This window comes from Balaenoptera physalus, assembly GCF_965194825.1.
Source record: "Balaenoptera physalus genome assembly, chromosome: 2".
NCBI classification, from domain to species: domain Eukaryota; kingdom Metazoa; phylum Chordata; class Mammalia; order Artiodactyla; family Balaenopteridae; genus Balaenoptera; species Balaenoptera physalus.
In genome coordinates, this window is record NC_138883.1 from 29,807,346 (window position 1) to 29,831,665 (window position 24,320).

The 24,320-nt window shown below is 48.3% G+C and overlaps 1 protein-coding gene across 10 annotated transcripts in view; it reads left to right on the forward strand.

Moving 5' to 3' along the window:
* DPF3 (double PHD fingers 3) overlaps positions 1-24,320 on the forward strand; it is a 259,210-nt gene that overhangs the window by 129,665 nt on the left and 105,225 nt on the right. For all 10 annotated transcript variants that reach the window (XR_014261040.1, XR_014261041.1, XR_014261042.1 and 7 more), the window contains exons 4-5: positions 9,367-9,494; positions 16,214-16,309. Coding sequence is in view for 6 of the 10 variants with exons in the window: in XM_082451799.1 (XP_082307925.1) it covers positions 9,367-9,494; positions 16,214-16,309 (224 nt within the window). In the remaining 4 variants the exon portion in view is untranslated. The remainder of the gene's footprint in view (positions 1-9,366; positions 9,495-16,213; positions 16,310-24,320) is intronic.

The window sequence follows — 24,320 nt, forward strand, 5'->3', positions numbered from 1 at the left end:
GACAGCAAAGATTTATTAAAGGGCTGAAAGAAAGAAAGGTGCCTGGTGTCTGGTCTCAAGCTTGAAGAACGTGGCTTAGCGCTCATCGTGCCCATTGCACAGGTGAGGGAGATTGAGTGGGAGAGGAGGAGCCTTCGGCAGCTGACCTGGCCTCCCCATCTAGCACCCAGCCTGGCCTGTGGGGCCTGTCCCAGCTTTGCCATCTTGCCTCTCTTTGGTTTTAGCCTATAGGGGCCTTCATTATGTCGAACAGCTGTGCTCTGCAGGAGAAAAGGCCTCCAATAGGAATCACAAGACCTGGGTTCAAGTCCAGACCTCTCCACCCACTGGCTGTGCGATTTGGGGCAGTCACCTACCCACTCTGGCCTTGATTCTTCATCTGAAATGCAGATCATGGCAGCTGCTCTGCTTGTTTCCCGGGGTTGTTCTGAGGGTCCAGTGGGAGGGTGGAGCTGGAGGACTTGGCAGGTGTGAGGAGGCACCGTGATGCCACCTCCACGCAGTGCTGCTAGGTGGGCCGAGGGGGCCTCAGCTGACCCTGTTCTGTCCCCAGCACGTGCTCACTGCAGGCAGCTCACTGCCCAGCTGGAAGAGCGTGTGCTGTCTGGCCAGAATGGGAACACAGTCTGCCTTAGGGTCTTTTAAAAGCCCGAGTCTAGTATCTTCTATCCTGAGGAGAAAAGACCTGGCGTCTGGCTGGGGGATCTACCTTTCCCAGAACCATAGCTTGCCCAAGCTCACCCCTTGTGCCCCAGAACTGAGTCCTCTCCCATACATTGTCCAGAGCACAGAGATAAACTTGGAAGGCTTCCTCTCTGTTTTACTAACGCCTGTCATCCCATGGTGCTGGGCCAGGCCTGTCTGGCTGGGTCTTTTCTCCTGCCCTTGGCCTAGGCTGATCTGCCTTCTTCTCTGAGAACCGCTCCTCTGTGGACTTGCTCCGGTATGGCTCTGTACCTTTGCCCCTTGGCACTGGGCACCCGGCCTCCTTCACTGTGTGGGGATGCCCCCTGCTCAGGGGCCAGGGGCCTGCCCTCTGGCTGTATCTAGTAACCAGGACACAGGCACCATGAGGACAGGGCCCTCTCCTAAGCACCGGCTCGTTGGCGGGGCTCCACACCTACTGCAGTCACTCCTAACCAGTCTCCTCACTCTGCCCTCACCTTCCTTCAGCTGACTTCACAGTGATCCTGTCAAAATATAGCCATCATCAACCTAAATGCCCACTGACAGACGAATGGATAAAGAAGATAAAGAAGATGTGGTACATATATACAATGGAATACTGCACAGCCATAAAAAGGAACAAAACTGGATCATTTGTAGAGACATGGATGGACCTAGAGACTGTCATACAGCGTGAAGGAAGTCAGAAAGAGAAAAACAAATATCATATATTAACGCATATATGTGGAACCTAGAAAAATGGTACAGATGAACCGGTTTGCAAGGCAGAAATAGAGACGCAGATGTAGAGAACAAACAGACGGACACCAAGGGGGGAAAGCGGGCGGGGGGAGTAGTGGTGGTGGTGGGATGAATTGGGAGATTGGGCTTGACATATATACACTAATATGTATAAAATAGATAACTAAAAAGAGCCTGATGTATAAAAAAATAATAAAATAAAATTTAAAAAATATATATAGGCATCATAATGTCACCCTTTGCCTGAAACTACCAGTGGCTTCAGAATTAGAAGTCAGCATTCTCGCAATGGCCTACACAACCCTTCAAGGCCCCGGAACTCTCTGAACTGGGCTCCTACCCTTTCCCTGGCTCACTGTGCTCTGGGCAGACAGGCCCCAGTTTCAGGGCCTTTGCGCAATGGCTCCTTTGCTTAGGACATCCTTTCCTATTAGCCGCATGGCCCCCTTCCTGCTCCTTCAGGCTCGTGCTTTTCTGGCCACATCTAAAAGTGGAACCACCCTCCCATCACCCCTGATGCTCCAGCTTCCCCTCCTCTGCTCTGTTTGTCTCCAAAACATTGATTACCATCTGCCATACTATGGGTCTTGCTTGTTTATGTCTTGTTTCTCCCCCACTAGAATATAACTTCTATGAGGGCAAGAATTTCTGTCTCTTGTTCGCAGCTGTGTCCTCAGCACCTAGAACAGAGCCTGGTACATAGTAAGTGCTCAATAATTATTTGTAAAATGAATGAGTAGAGCAAGGCCTCTTCCATGGGCCCCCCTGGAATTGGAGCAGCATCTCGGCCTGTGAGCTGAGTCCCATCCTCAGCCTCCTCTGTCCTCTTAACTGCTCTAGACTTGGCTTCCTCGCTTGCATTCCCCCTGGGCCCATGCCCAGTTGCAGGGAGCTGTGTCTCACCACGTCTGATGGTCTGAGAGCATCAGAAGGTGAGGAGTTTTGCTGAGAAGTGCAAGGAGAAGGAGACTTTAGAAGGGGAAAAGGAGGGGCTCGCATGAATTGAGCATCCCCCCCTGTGCAGACGCTGTATACCCATTATCTCATCTGGCCCTGTAAGAACACCGGGAAGTGGGCTTTGTTGTACAGATGAGGAGATCAAGGCCAAGTGTGCAGTGTAGGGTACAAGAGCTGAGACTTCACCCCACACAGCTTCTTGCACTTTCCAGCAATCTGTATTCCCTTGAACCATTTCGCCACTCAGTCCATCCCCACCGTCCTTCCGCTCCCTCACCTTCCCGCTAAGTTGTATCGACTTGGTCTGCTGACCAGCCCAGTGGTGAGCTTCCTTTGATAGTGTGGGTGTCTTTCTGTGTCTCAGGGGTGAGGGAATGCTTATCTACGGTGCCAAGCTCTGGGTGCTGCTTCCAGGGGCCCATCATTGCGTGTTGGCTTAGGGGTGAGTGGGTAGGCACAGCAGAGGGTGGGGACCACAGGGCTCTTGGGGCCATGATCAGTCCTCCGGTTGTGTGCATATCTTGGGCCTCTAAAAGAAGCAGTAACGAGGGCCTGCAGGGCGCAGCCTGGGTGATGGGTCCTCATTGTGAACCTCATCTATTTTGAGCTTTATGAATCACAAAGCAGGGAGTCAAACGCAGCCAAGAAAATGGCACCCCTGAGGAATGAGCAGATGGGTTCCTGGGCCTGCCACCATCTCAGGAAATCAGGGCTTTGGTCCCCTCCAATCTCTTCCTCCGCAGGGTGAGGGATAACAATACCCCTCTCCTTCCCCATGAGCCCGAGAGTCTGTTGGGCATCAATGAAAAAAATGATTCTTAAGCTTCTTGCTCCTTGGTGTAAGTTGATGTATAAACCCAAGGAAATGTGATGAGATTAACTCCTCAAAATAATAAGTGGCCAGAAGAGAAAACTGCACATTTGTATTTTTAAAGAAAAACTAGCGTCGGGTGGAAAAAGAAATCTGAGCACTCGTGATGTAGCAGGAGGATTGCCTGCCATTGTCTGTGGGGTTTCTACCTCCTTTGCACCATAACTCTATCTCCAGGCTCCTGCGTCAGAGAGCAGCCGTGATGGATGGACGGATGGATGTGCCTTGTCAGGGTGTTTCACCACGATCTCCCTGGGGGCAGTCTGTCTGTTGGCAGAGCGCAGCCTCCCCAAAGGTGGTATCTCTTGCAAACTCGACAGCTAACAGACAGCTCCTCTCTTTGTATACGTCCCCAAAGAAGAACTGTCTTAATCTGTTTTTTATATGGCATATTTTATTGTAATCCATATATGACTTGCAGGTTCCCAGTCCTCCATCCTGAGGCAAAAAATGCACGAGGAGTCAGAGGCGCCGTGAGCCTGTGACATCCAAGCGTTTGCATTTTTAAATGACCTGGGATTTAATTACTCACCGTGCTCCCATGTTGCACTTTCAGCCTCGTGTTGCCTGCATCCTGTTAATGAGCTCAGTGGTTCCAACGACCCAGTGGAAGCCTTGCATTTGGTGCATTGGGTGGCAGGCTTGGGGCACCTGTGTCAAAAGCCTGTGGCTTTGATCTCCACCCGAGAGGATGGCTGCCCTGTCCACAGCCCTGGGGAGAAGCCATTGCTCTTCACTGGTGATTTTTTCTTTCTTTCTTTTTTTTTTGCTTTGCTTTTATTTGTGCTTTCCTTTCCTCCCTCCCTTCCTTCCTTCCTTCCTCCCTCCCTCCCTCCCTCCCTTCTTCCCTCCCTTCCTTCCTTCCTTCCTTCCTTCCTTCCTTCCTTCCTTCCTTCCTTCCTTCCTTCCTTCCTTCTTTCCTTCCTTCCTTCCAAGACTTTCTATGCTTCAATCCTTGTTTGTCTGAGAGGTTTTTTCTTATTTGGAAACTGATTTGCTTCGGCTTGCACAGAAGCTGTCTCTGGTGTGATGGATCGTGCTGGAAGTCACCCAAGGAGTATCTCTGTTCCCAATTAGAAGTGCAGGCAGTGCTGCGTACGGGGGCCCGGGGAGGTGGCTGGCTTGGGTGACAGCTGCTGCCGCTCCGGAGAGAGTACCGATCCGTGGGTTTGTATCCATGTGTATAAAATCAGGCTAATTTAAAGATGAATTATGTGTGTGTGTTTTAGGCCATTTTCTTTTAATGTTAAGTGTTTGATGGCTCCTGTCAGGTTATGCGGTCCCCAAATTTGTGGGAGGGTCAAAATGAATACGCTTTTAAAGAATTATTAAATCTTATATCCAGATGAGCTGTATTAGAATAAAACTGAATCAATGAAATCCCTAAGGGCTCCATAGGGAGCATGTCTAGGACGTGCATTGTGCAAGAGCTTGGACCTGTTACCTTATTTTTCCTTCCCTCTGGGACCTCCTGTGGTCTGGAGCCAGAGAATGTACCCTCTGCTGCTTTGTTGGGAGGGCACTGGTTAGCCTGTCACTCTGACCTTGCAGGCTTTACCCATAGTGCTTTGAAACCAGGGTTTGCCAGGGGTCAGCTAGAATGTTGTTCTGGAATGGTGCTCAGCCGGGTATCAAGTAGACAACACTAAGAGCATATTTAACGTCCTTCCATTTTTTAGAAGCAAAATCATAGCAAATGTTGCTTTTAATTCTGTAAGCCTGTAGTGTTTACTACGGTAGCCACCAGCCAAGTGTGGCCATGGAACACTTGAAATGCAGCTAATCTGAATTGAGATGCACTGTAAGTGTAAAATACTCACTAGATTTCAAAGACTTAATGTGAATAAAATAATGTAAAATGTCGCAATAATTTAAAAATATTGATTGCACATTGAAGTGATAATGTTTTGGATATGTTGGGTTAGATAAAATATATATTAAGATTAATTGTACCTGTTGCTCTTTACTTTTATTAATGTGGCTACTAAAAAGTTTAAAATTACATGAATGGCTTGCATTATATTTCTATTGGACAGCGTTGCTGTGCCATTAAATCAGAATCATTCAAACTTTGATAATAGTAACATGTAGCATTTATAGGACACTGAGAACATCCCAGGCTATTTACTATATGATCTAATTTTGAATCTTGTTTTGAATAGAAAAAAAGCGAAGCAAAAATTGGTAAGCCTCCTTTTCCACTCTGTTTCTCACACTAGTTTTTGTGGGGCTCTTTTCAGAGTTTCTTTATGCAGCATATTACCATGTTTAATTCTCACACCAACACTATGAAATAGATACTATGATCATCCCCATTTAACATATAAGGAAACAGACTTAGAGGTTTAGGTAACCAGCCCGTGGTCCCTTGGCTAATACATGGCAAGGCCAAGATTTGACTCCAGGTGTTTCTGAAAGCAGAACTCTATGAGCCAATAAAATATTTTGGTAATTAGGCAAGGATAATGTCACTAAATTTCTCTGTGACCCTGGGAAAGTCTCTGTGTCTTTCTGTGCTCTACTTTCCTCGTTAAGTGATTGGATGCTGTTGGGGGTCCCTTCTAGCCCTTCGAGTGTAGGAGAGCCCATTTCACTCTTCCTATTTTGCTTCTCTTCTCCCCCATGTTTCTGACCCTGTGCCCATCTCAGAGGATCAGGACCAGAGGACCAACAGGGTAGACTGAACGATGGGAAAGCAGGATGGAGAAATAGTTAGCAGGAGAGGAAGAAGGGGCAGTAGGGGGAGGAGCATGAGGGAGTTTACCAGTGATGGAAAATTCAGTGCTGTTGTGCTGAGTGCACACCCCATGGGGATGCTCATATAGAACAGAGCCCAGGACCTTGACACAGACCTGCCCTCAGCCTCAGCAAAGGTCTGCCTTTTATCTCAAAATATGAAAACTGTGGAGGTGGTCTAGGAGGGCAGTGAACATGCACAAAGGTTTGGGAAACGACTTTTCAGGGAGGGACCAGATCGAGGCAAGGTGAAGTCCATACAGCCTAGAGATTAGGTGAATGGGTTCTGAGGCAGATTGGGGTCAAGGCTGGACTTTGCCCCTTACCAGGTGTCTGATACTGAGCAAGTTTAAGCCTCCCTAAGCTGCAGCATCCTCATCTGTGAAATGGGATGATATCTGTGCTCACCACTTGGGTGGCGGTGGGGATTAAGTGATACATAGCAATAACAGCTGACACATTTTGAATGTTTGCTATGTGCCAGGCACTCTGCATGTACACAAACATATCAGTGCTTGTTGGGACTCAGCCTGAGCCTGTAAACTACTAATAAGAATACAGTGAGTGGGGCTCTTGTCACGATCTTAACCGTGTCTAGGAAAGATCCTTTGGCTGCATTCTTGTCCTGCTGTGTGGCTTTCGGTGACGTTACTTAACTTTTCTGAGCCTCAGGTGACTCATTTATAAAATGAGATGATAGGACTTCCCTGGTGGTCCAGTGGTTAAGACTCCATGTTCCCAATGCAGGGGACAAGGGTTCGATCCCTGGTTGGGGAACTAAGATCCCACATGCTGCACGGTGTGGCCAAAATAAAAAAAAAAGAAAAAGAAAATGAGATGATTAAAGCAGATGATTTGTAAGGCCTTTTCAGCTCTAAAATACTGTGCAATTCTGGAAATAGGATTTATTTAGTGTTGAGAAGGCTAAGGGGGATACTAAAATGTGAACTTCATAAATAAAAATATATATATGGTTATTATAAATCTGAGGGATGGTGAACAGCTGTTCTCTTTTGGCTGAGGACAGGGCATGAGGCAACATATTTTAATTGTTTTAGATTAGACACTTGGAAGCCTTTTGTGACTTGGGAGAAGGACTAATATGTCATTGGAGCAGGCTCTGGAGCTGCACACTCTGAACTCACCAAAGCAGACAGTTGGCTATTTTTCTGTGTGATGTAACTTCACCACACAGCCCTTCCTTGACCCCCGATCTAAAGTAGACACCGCCCCCCGCACTGTATTCTTTCTTCACATTTCACCCTGTTGCTTTTCTCTGTAGCACTTATGACATTTTGTAATTGCATATTTATTTTGGACTTAGCATTTAATGTCTGTCTCTTTATTTTTTTTTTGAATTTTATTTAATTTATGTTTTTATACAACAGGTTCTTATTAGTTATCCATTTTATACATATTAGTGTATATATGTCCATCCCAATCTCCCAATTCTGTCTCTTTAGATTGTCAACCATCTAAAGGCCGGGTTGGTCGCTATTTGGTTCACCTCCCATGTACCTAGTTCTAACACGGTGGTCGTCACATAGCAGGTGCTCAGTAAATATTTGTTGAATGAATAAGTGGGTGAACGAGTTTCAGAGGTGGTTGATTTGGGGTTAGTACTTTTTGATGGAGGTGGATCCTCTGCTTGCCTTTTTTGGTAAGAAAATCCCAAAGACCTTGTCTTTCAAGGGACTTGAGATACTGTTTCTCCTTCCCACCATCATCTCCTGGGGGCTGGTCATGCATGGGTGTGAGTTTCTTCAGTTTTAATGGGCTGCCTGAGCACCCTTTCTTATGGGCTGGCCAGCCTGCATCTGGCTCTGGTGGAGGAGATAGAAGGGGAATGTGGAACTCCATTTGAATAAAGGCCAGTGGAACGCGGGTTGATTGTGCTGGTTATTTCTGTTTGTCCCCCCAGATCAGCCTTTTGCCCTTCTTTACGCTGCCCTGTGCCCCAGGAAGCTGACCTCAATGGCTGCATCAGTGAGGCTCCCTTGCCCTGTGGCTTCTGGTTGAGCTTGGCCAGTGGGAGGGCAGAGCAGGAAGACAGGGCAAGGGGAGAGAGGTTGGGTGTGTGTACCCGGATTCTCTGGCCCGAGAGCCTTCCATGGCTCTCTCCAGGTCTTGCAAACACACTCTCTCTGTCCCTCCAGGGATAGCAGGGCTCCTGACCCCCAACCGTTAACTGCCCTAGTGCTTCCCCATTCCTTGTCCCCTAATTCCTATCCACACGTCTGTAAACTCCATACAGATGGGCCATTCGTTCCCCTGACCGTTTGCTCCGGCACCACCCCCTCATGGTCTTGCACCCATCTTACCTGATACAGGGTAGGGACTATGCATCTAGTCGCAGGGGGTATGAAGTACAGGGTCCGGGGAGAGGTGGGAGGAATATTTTGTAGTAAATCTGAGTATGATCGCCTGTACCTGAGGTTTCTGTTTTTAATGAAAAAAACCCCAAAAAACAAACCAAAAGACCCTCAACCACCCTCCTTTGGGTTCGGAGTTGGGGGAATCCTTGAGAAAGGGGTTCAGTTTCTCTCTCTGATTTCTCTCATGGGCAGGGCCGGCTCTGGCTGCCACTGCTCAGGTGGCCCCATGATCTCAAGCCCCACGAAGCCAATCAAACTCTGATGTCTTCAGAACAAATGCCCCAGTGTGCGGGCACTGCAGCTCCAAGCTGCTGATCAGGGGCCTGTTAGGCATCTGCTCGCGTTCTTTTTCTTCCCTGGGCTTCAGAGGCCTTTACTTCCCTGGTGGGTTGATAAGAACAGCCTCTCTGAGGTTGAAATAGCTTTTCATGGAGCAGACTGGAGCTGGGCAGCCAGCATGGCCGGGGGGAGGTCATGGAGTTGGCAGACAAGAGTTGGCATAGAGGGAGAGGATAATAAAACTTGAGGCCGACATTGGTGCACCGCTTTAGAGTTTTCAAAGTGCTTGAATGTAAAGGAACACATTTATGCTCCACAAAATGGCCTGGTGGGGTGCTGGGCATTGTCACCCTCACTTTGTAGATGTGCAAAAGGGCTCGGGGATCCTTGAGTGCCTCGCCCAAAGTCACAGAGCCAGAGGGTGGCAGAAGCAGGACAGAGACGCAGGCCGTCTGACCCCGTGTTCTTCTGGCGCCCCTTCTTCCCTGTCTCCGCCGTCTCTGAGGCAGCAGGCAGGGCTGGGCTCTGGCTCTGGGACTGTGAACTGGAGATGGAAAAGCTGAACTCCAGTGTTCCTGTTCGGCCCAGAGGAGAGATCGCAGGCATCTTGAATCCTTGCTGGGGGCTGCGGTTCCCACGTGCCCTCAAGGGCCACCCTTCCTGTCCCTTTCTCTCCTGTTTCCAGTGGCCTGACACTGCTTTCCTGTCCTTGTTTTTCAGAAGTGGAGCTGCCTCTGAAGAAAGATGGGTTCACCTCAGAGAGCACCACCCTGGAAGCCTTGCTCCGTGGTGAGGGGATCGAGAAGAAGGTGGACACCAGGGAGGAGGAAAACATCCAGGAAATACAGGTATTTGTGTGCTTGCGGGACAGGTTGGGGGGTGGCCCCCAAGCATCACCGTCGTGCTTCCGGAACTCCAGCCCCAGCTCTGGTTGTCCTCTCAACGGCCAGGGCTGCGCCTCAACTTCCCACCACAACTGGGAAGCTGGCCTTTGTCTCCCTGTTAGTCCACTCAAAACGTAGTTTTGAAGCCTACTGTGTGCCAGGCACAGTGCGAGGTCCTGGGGACACAGTGGTGAGCGAAACTGACCACGTTCCCACCCGCCCCGGGAGCCAGCAGCCACAGCCCAGGCTTGGAAAGCTCGGTTGTCTGGGGCAGCCAGCCCCCGCAGGGATCCCCACCGCACCTCTGCCTCACACCCCCTCCTCAGCTCTAGTTCACCGGCTGTCTTGTCCTTCCCCAGCACCACCCACCTCTCCTTCAAGGCCAGTTTAGAAGTCATCCCCCAGGCAGGGTTGGTGGCTCCCGTCCCCACGTGTTCACCACACTCTGTGCACAGCCTGGCCAAGGCCGCCACCACGCAGGGTCACCACGCAGGATCACAATGGTGCGTGCGCTCTGACGGTGTCTTATTTATGTGTCTTGAGTCCCCATTGTTGAATCCAATGGTTGGCACAGGAGATTGTAATAATATTAATGAATACAAATATGAAATCGTAGTTTTTAATAATTAAACATAATGAGATTATTAAAATTAAATTACATTTGTATTACATTAATACTTTATATTAAAATTATATATTTTATGTTATACATATATTATACAATTGCATATTTATTAATTTTATATCCAATCTAATATTTACATATTAATTTATTAACATTGTAATTAAATGACTACCAGTAAAATGTTAGGTTTGCTTCGTCAGTACCACAGTGCGTGGGTTCCGTCGAGTCAGAGACCGTGCCTTCGTGTTCACTGTTGTACCCTCGGGGCCTTGCATGTGCCCAGCAGAGTCTGGTCTCAGTAAAGGCGTTGAATGAGTCAGTGAACGTGGCCTCCTTCTCCGCCATTCCTGCGTTCAGATGAATGGTCCAGTCTTTTTCGTTTGGTCGTCACAACATGGCTCATATTTGTTCCCTCCTCTACTTGTCAGATCTACAGCCCTAGTAAAGATCCTTATTGACCGAAACCTTTATATGTCTGACACACCTTGGAGTTGTCTTCGACCCCTGTCTTTCTCTCACACCCAATATCCATTCATCAGGAATCCTGTCCACTGTGCCCTGTCAACACAAATCCAGAGCGTGGCCCCTTCTCACCACATCCACCGCTGCTGCCCTGGTCCAAGGCACTCACATCTCCTGTCTGAACGGTTGCGATTGCTTTCTAAGTAGTCCCCTGCTCGTGGCTGAGAGGGGGCCTTTCCTGTGCTCAAACCCTGCACTGGCCCCTGTTCTCCCGAGAAAAAGTCGCGGCCCTCTCACCTCTCTCTGACTCGCTGCTTCCTCTCTTCCTGGCTGACTCAGCTCCAGGCACACCGACCTTCGGCTACTCACGTACACACCGGGCGCGCTCCACCTCCGGCTGTGCTCTGGCTGCTTCCTCTGCCTCACGGCCCTCTCCCCATACGCTGGGCTCTCACCCTCACCGTCTTCAAGTTCTGGCTCCTGTCTCTTCTTCTCTGTGAAGTTTACCCTGACCACTGAAAGTAATACCACATCCTGTGCCCTCTCCGCCCCGCAGCACTCCCGACTCTCTTACTCTGCTTTCCTTTTCTTTTTCTTTTTCCCCATAGGTTTTATCAGCATCTAACATACTTTATAATTTACTGATTTATGATGCTATTGTTTATTTTCTGTTTTCTTCTAGTAGAATATAAACTCCTCAAGGGCAGGAATCTTTGTCTCTCTTGCTTGCACCCCTTTGTATCTCAAGACCTAAACGGTGCCTGCACATAGTAGGTGCACAATAAATATTTATTGCGTGGATGCACGAGTGAACAGATTCCTGTGAGTTGCCCGTCCCCAGTCTGTCCCCTCTCCACCATGTCCTACTTTGATAGCTGACCTTTCACCCCAAAACACAGTGCTGCTTGTGCCATGCCCTTGTTTAAAAAACTTGGCTAAAACACTTTTGTTTCTCGCTAAATAAATCTAAGGTGATGAGTGTGATCTTCTTGGGCCTCCTCTCTCCGCTCCTAACCTAGTTTTCAGGCTTATTTCCCACGATTCCTTTACTCCCTCTGTTCTCCAGCCTCCTTCCCTCCGTGCCTCTGGTCATGCTGTGCCCTTTATCTGGCGTGCCTTTTCTTCCATCACCACGTGTACAAATTCCACCCACCTATTAGGCTCAGCCCTGATACCACCTTCCCCATGAAGCCTTTCTTGATCACCCCCCACCCCCTAGTTCTCTTTTTACCGCTGGCATTTAGGGCATCTAGTACTTTCTTTTTCTTCATCTTTTTTTTTTTTTTTTTTTGCTATTCATGTATTATCCCCCATTTTTGGACTTTTAGATCTTTGAAGTCACCGTCTGTCCCATCTGTATTGCCTGTTAAGAGTATTTTTGCTCAGTTGGGGTAATTTGACTGAGTCAATGGGTGGGACAGAACCATTGCCCAGAAGCCTTGATGCTCTAGAGACAGGCAGCCCTTTCCTTTTCGAGCTGGCGGTGGGTTCGAGTCCTTCTCAGGCAGCACTGGGCCAGTATACGGGTTGTCATTGTCAAATCATCATCATCACCATCATCCCCGATGTAACCAGAATGTCTACTATATGCAAAGCATGGGCCTACCACCTGCTGTGCTAGAAACCGAAACCAGGACCAAAGCCAGATGAGTTTACATGTTTTTATTGGCTTTGATTATTAAAATAAAGTGCACATGTAACAAATGGACTGTTTTGTTCATTTTTCCATTCATTCATTCATTCCATCAAAGTTTATTGAGTGCCTCCTCTGAGCAGGCATTGTGCTGGGCTCTGGGGTAACAGGGAAACCAAGAGAGACCTGTCCCCTCTTCTCATACTTATTTTGTAGCATGACATACAGACAGAAAGCAAGTAAACGAACAAGTAAAATAACTGCATTTCAGGATAAATGCCATGAAAAGAACAGAGTATGAAGGCTCAGTACAAGAGGAGGGACAGATTCTAGGTAGCATCCTAAGGGAGACAAGGGCTATACCCCGGTCCTGTGAGATGAGAAGGAGCCAGCAAAGTGAGGAACCTGGGAAGGGCTTTCTGGGCGGAGGAACAGTGCTCTTGAAGGCATCGCGATAGTTCTGAGCACGTTGTGTGGAAAGAACAGACAGAGGCTGGTGTGGCTGGAGCAGGGTGCCAGGGAGGGAAGGGCTGGGGAGGCACTTGGAGAGGTGGGCAGGGCCAGACCTGCAGGAGGCTGTTGGATTCATGGGACATGAAAAAGGAAGCCATTTGGAGGATTTTAACCAGGGCAGTGAATTTGTGTTTCCTTAAGACCCCTCTGGATGCTGCATGGAAAGGAGACTGGATGCAGGGCCAGCAGTGCAAGGAGGGAAATAGGAGAACTTTGCACTCTTCCAGCTGGAGATAATGGAATCTTTAAAGAGGAATTCCTCTGATACACACACAAAAAAAAGAGGAATTCCTTCTTTTTTAAAAAAGCACAACCACAAACGATCATTATCATCACTGTAAAGACTGGTTAGAGTAGCAGGGAGCAAAGTTGTTTTAAAATGTGTCTATTTTCCATATAATGTCCTCGGACAGGGAATGCAAGTGTGTCACGGGGGTTGAGATGCTTCTCTAGTGGGACACCCCTGCCCTTCATTCCTAATACAGGATGCTCCCTCTGCTTCCTGAGCCCTGAATACGGGCTTTGTTTGTTAGGAACTCCTGGCTTCTCCCGAGTTGTGTAGAGAGGCTTCTGGTGTCAGGGCCACGTCGCAGGAAATGCAGAAACACAGGAAATGCTGCTGTCACATGTGAGGCCTAGGGCTCGGACCAGAGGTTCTAGAGACACAGGGAAGCCAGTGGGAAGAGGGAGGGAGAAGTCAGTTTTCTCCGGGATGTTGAGGCTGTGCGGCACGTCTAGGGACTAGTGCAGCTGCCTTCACCAGCTTTCACCTTCCAACCCAGAGTCCATATTGCAGGTAATAAATACCTTCATAATAAAAAATGAGAGTGGCATCAGAATTGCGCTGAGATGCCAGAGGCAATGATCTTTAAATTCGAGACACTTGGAACTTACCATGATTAAATGGCTTCAACACCCAGAGAGTTTGCAAGATGGCTATACAAACAGCAACAGTTGTCGTAAGAACGACACCTTGTATTTATGCTACATCTTTTCACCAAAGGCTGCAGAGCGTCTGACTTGTCATTGTCTCACTAGTGTTCCCCCCTACGGTTCAGGAAGCCAAGGCGCAGGAAGGCTAGGACTCTTGCTGTGGACCTGGGCCAGCGTTTCCTAGCTGTGGGCCAAAGGTCGTGTCTGGCAGATGCCGTTGCTTCTCTGTTAGGTGGCTAAGGTTGGCCCAGAGAGCCTAAGTGCTATCAGCTGATGGCTTCCCATATAAACCTGGTAGAGAAGCCAGAGAAGAATTTACTAGACCTATTTTGAGTTCTTTGGGAGGATTTGGCAATTAGCAATATCCTGACCCCTGCGATGGGAATGGAACTCTCTGACAAGAAGGCAATGGGAGAAGGTCATTGGAAACTCACCCCTGGGCTTCCTGCTTTTAGGACAGGCCAAGGGCATTGTCCAGGAGGCCACTGGAACAGTGATGGTGATACCAGAAGTCAGTACCATGCATGCTGCTTTCTAAGTCTTTTTTAAAAAATTATTTAGCAGCATGAATTTTTTTTTTCAATTTTATTAATTTTTATTTTTTGTCTGTGTTGGGTCTTCATTGTTGTGCACGGGCTTTCTCTAGTTGCAGTGAGCAGGGGCTACTCTTTGTTGCAGGGTGCGGGCTTCTCACTGCAGTGGCTTCTCTTTTTGTAGAGCACGGGCTGTAGGCGCGCGGGCTCAGTAGTTGCGGCTCGTGGGCTCTAGAGCGCAGGCTCAGTAGTTGTGGCGCATGGGCTTAGTTGCTCCGTGGCATGTGGGATCTTCCCAGACCAGGGCTCGAACCCATGTCCCCTGCATTGGCAGGCGGATTCTTAACCACTGCGCCACGAGGGAAGTCCCGCTTTCTAAGTCTTTTCATAGCTTGTGTGATTGTCGCACTATTACCACAAGGATGGGTGGTTGCTGTTGTCCTGTATAACTTGGTGCCCACCCACCTTTCTAGCTTCATCTTAGACCAGTCTCTTCCTGAACCACTGAGCTCTGGTCACACTGGCCTCTTCATGCTCTCTGGACAAGCCATATTCCCCTCCCTGCTTCAGGGAGTTTGCTCATGCTGTTCCCTTTGCGTAGAATACTTTCCCTCCTCTCCTCCCTTTGGTCCCTGTTCCCAAGGTTAGTGTCTGTCTATCCTTTACATCTCAACTTCCTTAGTTCACTTCCACAGGTAAGCCTTATCTGACCTCAGATTAGGTAAAGGTCCCTTCTAACAACCTCTCATAGCACCTTGAACTTGCCTGTCACTGTTTTCATAGCAGTTGTAATTATATGGTTATGTATGTTGTTTGAATCTGTCCTTCTTTCATTAGACTGTAGAGTCCCCTTGGGGCCAGGACTGTAGCCATTTTTTGGCTTATCTAGAACAGTACCTGCCATGTAGTCAGCCCTAGACAAATGTTTGTTGATTGAATGAATGAGTTCCTATTTTATAATTGGGGAAACTGAGGCATGAAGCAATGATGACTCACCCAAGGCCACACAGTGAGCTTATAAAGAAGCCCCCAGGGCTCCTGACATGGAAACCATGGGCTCCCCTTCCCCTTATTCCACTTCCACTCTGGGGGGCTGGGTCCTCTGCCACAGTCTCTTATCCCTCCCTTAAACCTAGAGATACGCACCTTACTTCCCCTTTCCTCCCCTCCGCCAAAGCGAGTGAGGTGCTCAGGTCCTATAGGAAGTACTGCAATATGCCTTGGAATTCTCAGACACAAGGGCTGAGAGAGAAATGGGAAACTCTGAGCTGATGAACCTGACCTTGCTTTGGTCGTGGATTCTGCTATATGATCTTGAGCAGTCGAAACTGTTTTCAGCCTCAGTTTATTTACCTGTAAAATGGAAATTGGATTCTCTGCTGCAGTGTGGCTCACGGGGCTGTTGGAGAGAGAGAATTAAATTTATGATCTTTGAGCTCCATTACAAGTAATGTGCTGTAACGAAAATCCATTACTCTTAAAAAAATAACAATGGAAGATTATGAATAACACATTCATGTCAAATTCTGGTCAGATGGAGAGGAAGTTACTTGTTTTCATCAAACAGGGCAGGATTCCAGAATGCCAGGGAAAGGAGAAACATATTTTCATATATTTGAGGTGGCCCTTTAGGAACAAAAGGAAAATTACATTAAAGTAAGTTTTGACCAGACATCTTGGGCCCACATAGAAGGGTACCCCTACCAGAGTATTCTCTTTTTAGAAAACATTTCTTGGGCAAAAAGAGTTGAAAAAGGTCGGTGTTCTAGGAGGAGTTGGCTGGAAGGGTCCCAGGAGAGAGAGTTGGTACCGCCAAGAGCTCCAATTCCTGGCCAGCATTTTGGAGGCCTAGCTTCCCAAGCCACGGCAGCATCTTCACTGTGTTAAAAAACAACACCAAAACAGAACACCCTCCAAATTACCCTCTGATGGTTTTCTCCTTTGCATTTTAATCCTCAACGCTTCTATTTTCTTGTCATTTCAGAGGGTTTTGGAAAATGATGAAAATGTAGAAGAAGGAAATGAAGAAGAGGATTTAGAAGAAGATATTCCCAAGCGGAAGAATCGGACCAGAGGACGGGTAAGCCGTGAGGGAGGAAAGAGATCAGGGAGGCCGGGGTCTGGCAAACAACTGGTCCCTAGATTCAAAGTCCCACTGCAGCTAGATAGAGGGTGTATCCATGGTCTTCTCTGCAGGACACCCAGAGAGGAAACCTCCAGAAGAGTTCTGATTCTCAAGTGATAGCCTGCAAGAGTTTAGAGCTGGCAAGAGGGAGAGAAGAGGCAGACGGTGCTCTGAGGGGATGGTGCGGGTCTGGGGAAGGTGGAGGTTGAGGTGTGGGTGAGGGTGGGGGATGAGGAGAACGTGACTGCTGTCCCCATTCCTCAGTCATAGAACAAGGCGGGAAGTGTCCCGTCCCTGGGGCTGCCCCAGAATGACAGGGTCAGGACACCTGCTTTGGGGTACGTTTCACTAGGCAGAGAGTGGGAGCAAACTGGGAAAGCATGGGGGCCGCAGCTGATGGTTCCCAAGCCAGTGTGGCAGGGGCTTTGGAGGCCTGTGGGCCTGGAATGTGACAAGAAAAGGCCAGAAGCCTGGGGAATGGCAGAGGGGAAATCCATGGTGGAAGGAATAAAAATATGAGGGTGACTCTTAAGCGGAGGGAGCCAAGCCTGAGTGGTGCTCTCTGGCGTTCGAGGTGGTCCTCCAGAGTCCTCACGTTCAAGCCCAGAGGGGTTTTCTGTGATTACCTTCAGGGGTCTGCAGGAGTATCTGACAAAAACCAGATGAAGCGGGACCTGCGGGGATGAAGTGCCGCTTTCCATCTGGAGAATTAACTCTCTGAGGCCTGTCTGGCTCCTTCAGGCTCTAGGCGGGATGCTTACCCCTCCCGTGGGCGAGAGGCTAGTCCTAGATGCCCTCTGAGCTTGGGTCCAGTGATAATTATGGCAAGCCTCTCTATTCCCGTGGTTCTTGTGTCTGCGTACACATCAGAAACACCACGAGAGCCTATCGAAATGCAAATCTGCAGGACCCACTCCCAGAAGTTCTGATGTAGGAAGTCTGGGGTAGGGCCTGGAGAGCTGTATTATAAGCAAGTTCCTAGGTGACTGGTGCAAGCGGCCTAGCAGTGCCCATGCTGAGCTAAGATGCTCCGACTTGGACAGGAGCTGGAATTTCTCAGTCTGGACGGGGCGGTCCTCTGATGCTGCACACCTTATAGAGTCACGACTCAGCTTCAGCCGTGATCAGTGTTTTGACACTGTTGTTTAATCTTTTCTTTACTCTCACTTTTGGTTGGTTTGCATGTTTGTGGGGTTTGTGTGTGTGTGTGGAATATTTGAATGCAAGCCCCTAGACATTTTTTCGTTTAACCTGTACATATCTCAATGTATATCTCTAACAGGTATCATTATCATACCCAATAAAAATAACTATTCTAATATCTACTATCCAGTCCCTGATCCTTTCCCCCTGATTTTCTCAAAAATGCCTTTTTATAGTTGGTTTGTTTGAAACTTAGGTCTCTTGTATTCTATAACATACTTCTTCCTTGCTACTCCCTACCACATACATATTTTTTTTTCTCCATGCCATTTATTTGTTGAAGAACTTGGGTGGTTGGTCTTGTGGAATTTCTCATATTCTAGATTTGGCAGACTGGTGGTGTTTGATGTGTCCCTCGATCCTCTTTATCTCCTGAAAACTAGTGGTCTGATGAGAGACGATTAGATTTGGGATATTTGTGCGTGTGTGTAAATATTTTTTGGTGGGGCTAGACTCTTTCTTAGGTGTGATGTGTGCTGCTTATTGCTTCACATCTGGAGGTGTATGCTGTCCACTCGTTCTGCTTTCAGTGGTGGTAAAATTGATCAGTGGATTTGGGTGTTGTCAGCCAGATCTCTCCTTAGAAAGCGCCCCATCACCTTTTCACCTAATCATCTTAGTGGCCCCTGATGAACTTGCCTGGACCCATGCCTTCTTTGGGGGTTACAAAATAATGGATATCTTATTCCATCGTTAAAGGAGGCTTTAGAATGTGGAGTTTCTGGGCCTTTTGTGAACTCCAGTTGCTGTGTACCTCCAGGCCTGCTTCCAACCCTTGTCTCAGCCCAAACCAAACTTACTCGAGTAGATGATGGAGAATGGTCGTCTTTACATCTTCTCCACTCCCAACTGAAATCTAGGCATTGAACTTGTAGTCGGCAAATACGAATTGGGTGTCTTCTCTGTAAGAACACCAGCAGAAGCGGCAGCAACAGCCCTTTGTACTTACTGTATACTTCCTGTACATCAGGCAGTGTGATGAGCTCTTCCCAATAAGAGCTACGTTACTGGAATACACCACAGTGCATCATAAACACGATAGGTCGATAGCGATATCATAAACACGATATCGATAGTGACAATAGGTCCTTTATACTGCATTCTCTATTTCTGCACGGTCCTTTACAGCAGCCACTGGCCACATGTGGGTGGCTACCAAGCACTTGACATGTTGCTAATTCAAATTGAAATGTGGTGTAGGTGTAAAGTATTCACCATATTTCAAAGATATAGTAGGAAAAGAATGGTGAACATTTCATTAATATTTTTATATTGATTACATGTTGAAACGGTAATACTTTGGATAGATTAGATTAAATAAAATGTATTACTAAAATTAATTGCATCTGTTTCTATTTTTACTCTTTTTTAAAAATGTGGCTACTGGAAAATTTTAAATGACATGTGACCCCCGTTATACTTATCTTGGACAGCATTGCTTCTTTCATTCCCATACGTGGGTATTATTACTCCTAGAGAGGTTAAGGAACTTGTTCAAGGACATCCAACCTAGTAAGGAAGAAGCTAGGACTTGAACACAGGTCTGTGCTTTTTCTACTGGGTCACACGTGGCCCAGTGCCCAGCATGTGGCCACTGACCATTTTGTTGAATGAATGAATGAATGATGGAAAAAGAACAGAAAGTCATATTTCAGATTTATGGGAGCTGAGAAAAGGCCTGAACACAGCGAGCGGGCTGGATGGGGCCTAGACTAGCTCTGGGCCCACCCGAGGCTGGCTAAGGGGCAGTCAAACGGCTCTACGTTGTGCAGTGACATTGTAGACATCCATGGTGGGAGCCATGGAAGGACCTGGAAAGTGCAGGTGAGCCTACCTGTGCTGGAATAAGGTATGGAGCTGTTTAACCCACAGGCTCAATGAAGCTACCCTTTAAGGTGTATTCAAGCTGCCACTGGCTCCTGGAGGAGAGTCACTCCGTTTCTGTTGTCGGGACTGAGAGGCAGTCTGAGGCTGTACATCTTAGTATGTGGCCCTTGGGCCGCAGCATCTGTGTCACCTGGGAGCTTGTTAGAAATGCAGACCCCCAGACTCCACCCTAGGTGGGCTGAATTAGAGTCTGCAGTTTAACAGGACTCCCAGGTGCTCTGTGTGCTCATTGAGGAAGTCAGGGCTAAGGTAGTAATGACGAGAACAGTCTCTGCTTTGTTTGAACCGTGAGTTCAAATCCCAGCTCTACCACTTACTAGACTTTGGGTGGTTTAGGTAACCTCTGTGACCCTGACCAGATTGAATAAGTATGCTGGGTCTCAGTTTCTTCATCATTAAAATTGGGGTAGTAATACACAGCCAATTTTGAGTGCTTAATAAAGGCTAGATATTATTAGGAGGGTGCAAGCAACGGGAACAACTCTCAGAACCTTGACAATGGAGAGTCCCTGAGGGGTGAGAGAAATTGAGACCCAACAATGAATAATTGTATCTGTGGTAACTTTAGCCCAACAAATCAAAGCTCTTTAAAGTTCATGGAATTCCTGTGAGTCATCCATGTGAGTATTATCAATCAGTTGATCAATCAGTAAGTGTTTATGATGCACTGTGGTGTAGTCCGGTACTTCCAAACTTTAATGTGCATATAAAGCACCTGGTGATCTTGTTCAAGTGCAAATTCTGATGCAGTAGGTCTGGTGGGTGGGGACTGAGATCTCGCTTGGTTAACAAGATCCCAGGTGATGCCAGTGCTGCTGGTCTGAGCACCTCACTTTAAATGGCAAGAGTGTAGAGCAGTGGTTCTCAATTTTTTTTTTGGTCTCAGGGATTCTTTACTTACAAATTACTGAGAGCCCCAAAAGCTATTGTTCTGGTGGGTTGTAGCTAGTGATACTTCCCATATTAGAAATCAAAACAGAAAAAACATTAAATTTAAGAATACACGAGCACACAGAGTGATGACATCATTGTGTCGTGTAGCCTCTAGAAAACTCCACTGTGCACTTGTGAGAGAATGAGAGTGAAAACTTTCAAATAACATTTTAGTACTATTACAAAAATAGTTTTGACACTGGAGACTCCCTGAAAGGGTCTCAGGGACCTCCAGGGATCCCTTGACCACTATTTGAGAACAACAGGTATAGAGCAACTAGCTCTCTGCTCGAGACTGAGTCTGTCCCAATTGAGGGTCTTTTAGTTGTAGGAAACTCAACAGCTTAAGCAAAAGTGGGAAGTATTTGAAAAGCCACTGAGGCATTGTCCCATATTTGAGCAATTTTTGAAGATTCAGGAAGGACAAGATGGTGGCGGGGATTTAGGATTGGGAAAGAGTAAGGAACCCAGGCAGCTCTGGCCTCTACTTCTCCTTCCTTTACTCTTCTCTTGCAGGATCGCCTCTCCTGCTTCTCTGTGCATGTGGCCCCATAGTTCCTGAATTTATGGGTCCCCCAAGTGACCTGTACTAACTAGAGTCACTGTTTCCCAATTCAGAGTACCTTGGGGGTAGAATCTGATTGGCCCAGCTTGGGTCACATGTCTACTCCTGAGCCAGCCAATCAACGGCGGCCAGTAGGGCAGGGCTGTGTGGTGCAGTCATGGCAGCCATGGCCCACCAGTGTGTGAATGGGGAGGTGGAATGGGGAGGAGTGGAGTCAGGTGAGCAGTTCTCAGAGAGGGAGGACGGTTTCTTTTGGACATCAGCTTCAAAGTTTTCTGTAACAGATTCTGGAAACCTGGGCCTCCGCCTTCTACTGGCTCTGTGACTATGGGCAAATCATGAACTCTCTCAGAACCTGTTTCATCAAGTGCCAAATGGGAATAATATTACTTGGTTAAACTCAGATGGTATTGTAGGAATTAACTGAGCTAATATATGTGAAAGAGCTTTGGATGCTGTGTGCCTAGCATAGTGCTAAATGTCACGGGTTCATAATAAGGTATGAAGTGCCATCTTTGCCCTCAAGGACCTTGGAATTAAATTGAGGAGAAAATGCTAATAGTCATGATACAATTAGAAAGCAGCAGGCTTCTGACCGTGCACTTACCAAATGCAATAAGAGTTCAGAGGAAAGAGCAATCAACTGGGCAAGGAGGGGAAATAATTTATTGAGTACTTCCTGAAGACCTAGCTCTGTCCCCTGTGGTTTCACACCCCCTTATTAGCACTACAACAACTCTGCAATAAAGATGTTGCTATGCCCATTTTACAGATGAGAAAACTAATGCTTAGAGAAGTAACTTGTCCAAAAACACATGCTAGTGTTTAAACCTATGTTTGTCTGACTTTAAAGCTGATGCTTTACTCCTCAGTGTGGCAAGAGGAAGATTCTTGGAGGTGTGGCCTGTTAGCAAGGCTAAAGCATGGACCAGATGTGGATGGGCAGAGTAGAGGCTGATCCATGACCAGGATCAAGCAAAACAAAGACTTGGACGTAGCATCAGCATGAGGTGATCCTGGTAGGACTGGCAGTAGGTCGTCAGTGGATATGTCAGTGGGCTTTGGATGGCAGTGAATGAATGGATGACCATGGGCTCCCGTCCTTCACTCCTTTTGTCTAATTGGTCTGAGACTCATGCAGGATGGATTGGGTAGGGCAACGCAGAGGTAGAACCCCAGCTGGCGGCTTCTTTGAGCAGTTCAGGGGTTAATTGATGAGCTCCTGGATTAAGATGTGGAATAGAAGGGAAATGCAAAGCCTAAGATGGCTTTTGAAGGAAGACACAATAGCACTTGGATACGGAGAATGAAGAAGAAGAACCAAAGATGATTAACTCACTGACCAGCCGACTGATGGATTGATTCATTTATGCAGCAAACATTTATTAAGTGCTGCTTAGGTGACTGGCCCTGTGCCAGGTTCCAAGTATAACGGTCACCCAAATAGACGTTTTCCACCCTTATGTGGGGGAGATGGAAAACCAACAAGTACACCAAGTATAATGTCAGACAATGCTAAGCGCTATGACATGAAGCAGGGTAGGGGTAAGAGATGGAGGGGATGAGTGAACATGCATTGGTCAGGAGGGCTTCTCTGAGGAGGTGACATTTGAGCAAGACAAGTAGGATTCCGAGTTTCCAAGCTTGAAACGTTCCAGGAGACTAGAAGTGTGCTCCAGCCACAGGAGGCGTCCCTTGCCTGTCCCCTCAATGCCCTATAGCCACAATCCCCATTTTGCAGTTGAGGAAACTGAGGTGCAGGGAGAGAGTGGGTGCAGCAGCCGCCCTGCCGGCAGCCCTGCAGAGTGCGATGAAACCCTGGCTCTCGGCAGGGCCCCCGCTTCCTGCTGGCTGCTCCCAGCTCCAGCTCTCCTCCTCTTCTCCTGGGTGGTATTTTTAGTCTCCCAGAACCCCCTCCCTGAGTCTGCTGTTGCCTCTGTCATTCTGCTTGACTTGCTTTCACCTGCTCCCAGGCGCCTGTGACAGGGCTGCGGGCTGCACACGTCAAGCTGTCCCCGGCTTCTCCAAGGGGGGATGCGGGGGGGTGGGCGCGGGCAGCTGAGGGTGACCACCCTCAACGTGGGCAGGCGGGGAGGCCTGTCAGTGCCTCGGGGTGACTGCCAGTGCCGCACAGCTCCCTCTTGGGGTCAACTCTGAGTAATGAGGGCGAGGGGAGGGGACTGCGGGCTGGTGCGTGTGCAGGGGTGGGGGGCGGGGAGGCTAGGAGGGAAAGCGCCCTGGAGGGGAGGGAAGGAGGGAGGTGGAACTTTGTAATTTGTTTTGGAAAGAGACAGCCGAGGAGGTGGTGGCCTTGGTAGCTTGGCAGGTGGTGTTGATTGTGAAGGGTGTGTTTCTGGGAAGAGAGTGAGCCCCGTAGGGCTGGCATACAGGCCTTTCCACTGTGACATCCCCAGGGAAACTGTGTGTGTGTGTGTGTGTGTGTGTGTGTGTGTGCGCGCACCTCAAGGCCTTTTGACCATGAAGTGCCCCCGGGGGTCACTTTTCCAGACCAGGCCCCTGGGACTGCCCCATTTCCCCTGCACACCAGATGTTGCCATGTTTTATTTCTCATCTGCTGCACCTTCTTCTCTGTCTCCAAGGACCCCAGCAGGCCCTTTCCTTGGTTGGGAGTTTACTGCTACTCATGACCAGAGAATGACCTGGAGGAAGCTAGGGTGCTACCCATGTGACCGGTGTGGGACTTACAAAGGTCTAAAAATAAACCTTGCCATGTTCTTGTAGCCACTGTCCTGGGGCTGCCCAGCCGCCAGCTCCCTCTCTGGCTGCTCTTGTCTATCCTTGGAGGTAGAGCCCATCCCACCCTCACCCCAGATGATGCTGGCCTCTCTGGAGATGCACACAGGGCGGGGGTATCAAGAGTCCAGCCGCAGGAGAGTGTCAGGTGTCAAGGTCTCTGCCACTGGCTGGAGCCCCAAGGCAGACCACACAGGGGGGCCTCAGTGGAAGCTTGCCGCATGGAGTAGGCCGAGCAGGGGGGAGGGGAGCTCACGCCCCGATGCTGGGCCTGGCTGCCTCTTTTTTTTTTTTTTTGTTAAAGCATTTTCTGGTCTATCTCATCTTTTTTTAAAATTTATTTTATTTATTTTATTTTTGGCTGTGTTGGGTCTTCGTTGCTGTGCGTGGGCTTTCTCTAGTTGTGGCGAGCGGGGGCTACTCTTCACTACGGTGTGGTGGGCTTCTCATTGTGGTGGCTTCTCTTGTTGCGGAACATGAGCTCTAGGCACGCGGGCTTCAGTAGCTGTGGCGCACGTGGGCTCAGTAGTTGTGGCTCGCGGGCTCTAGAGTGCAGGCTCGTGGGCTTAGCCGCTCCGAGGCATGTGGGATCTTCCTGGACCAAGGCTTGAACCGTGCCCCCCG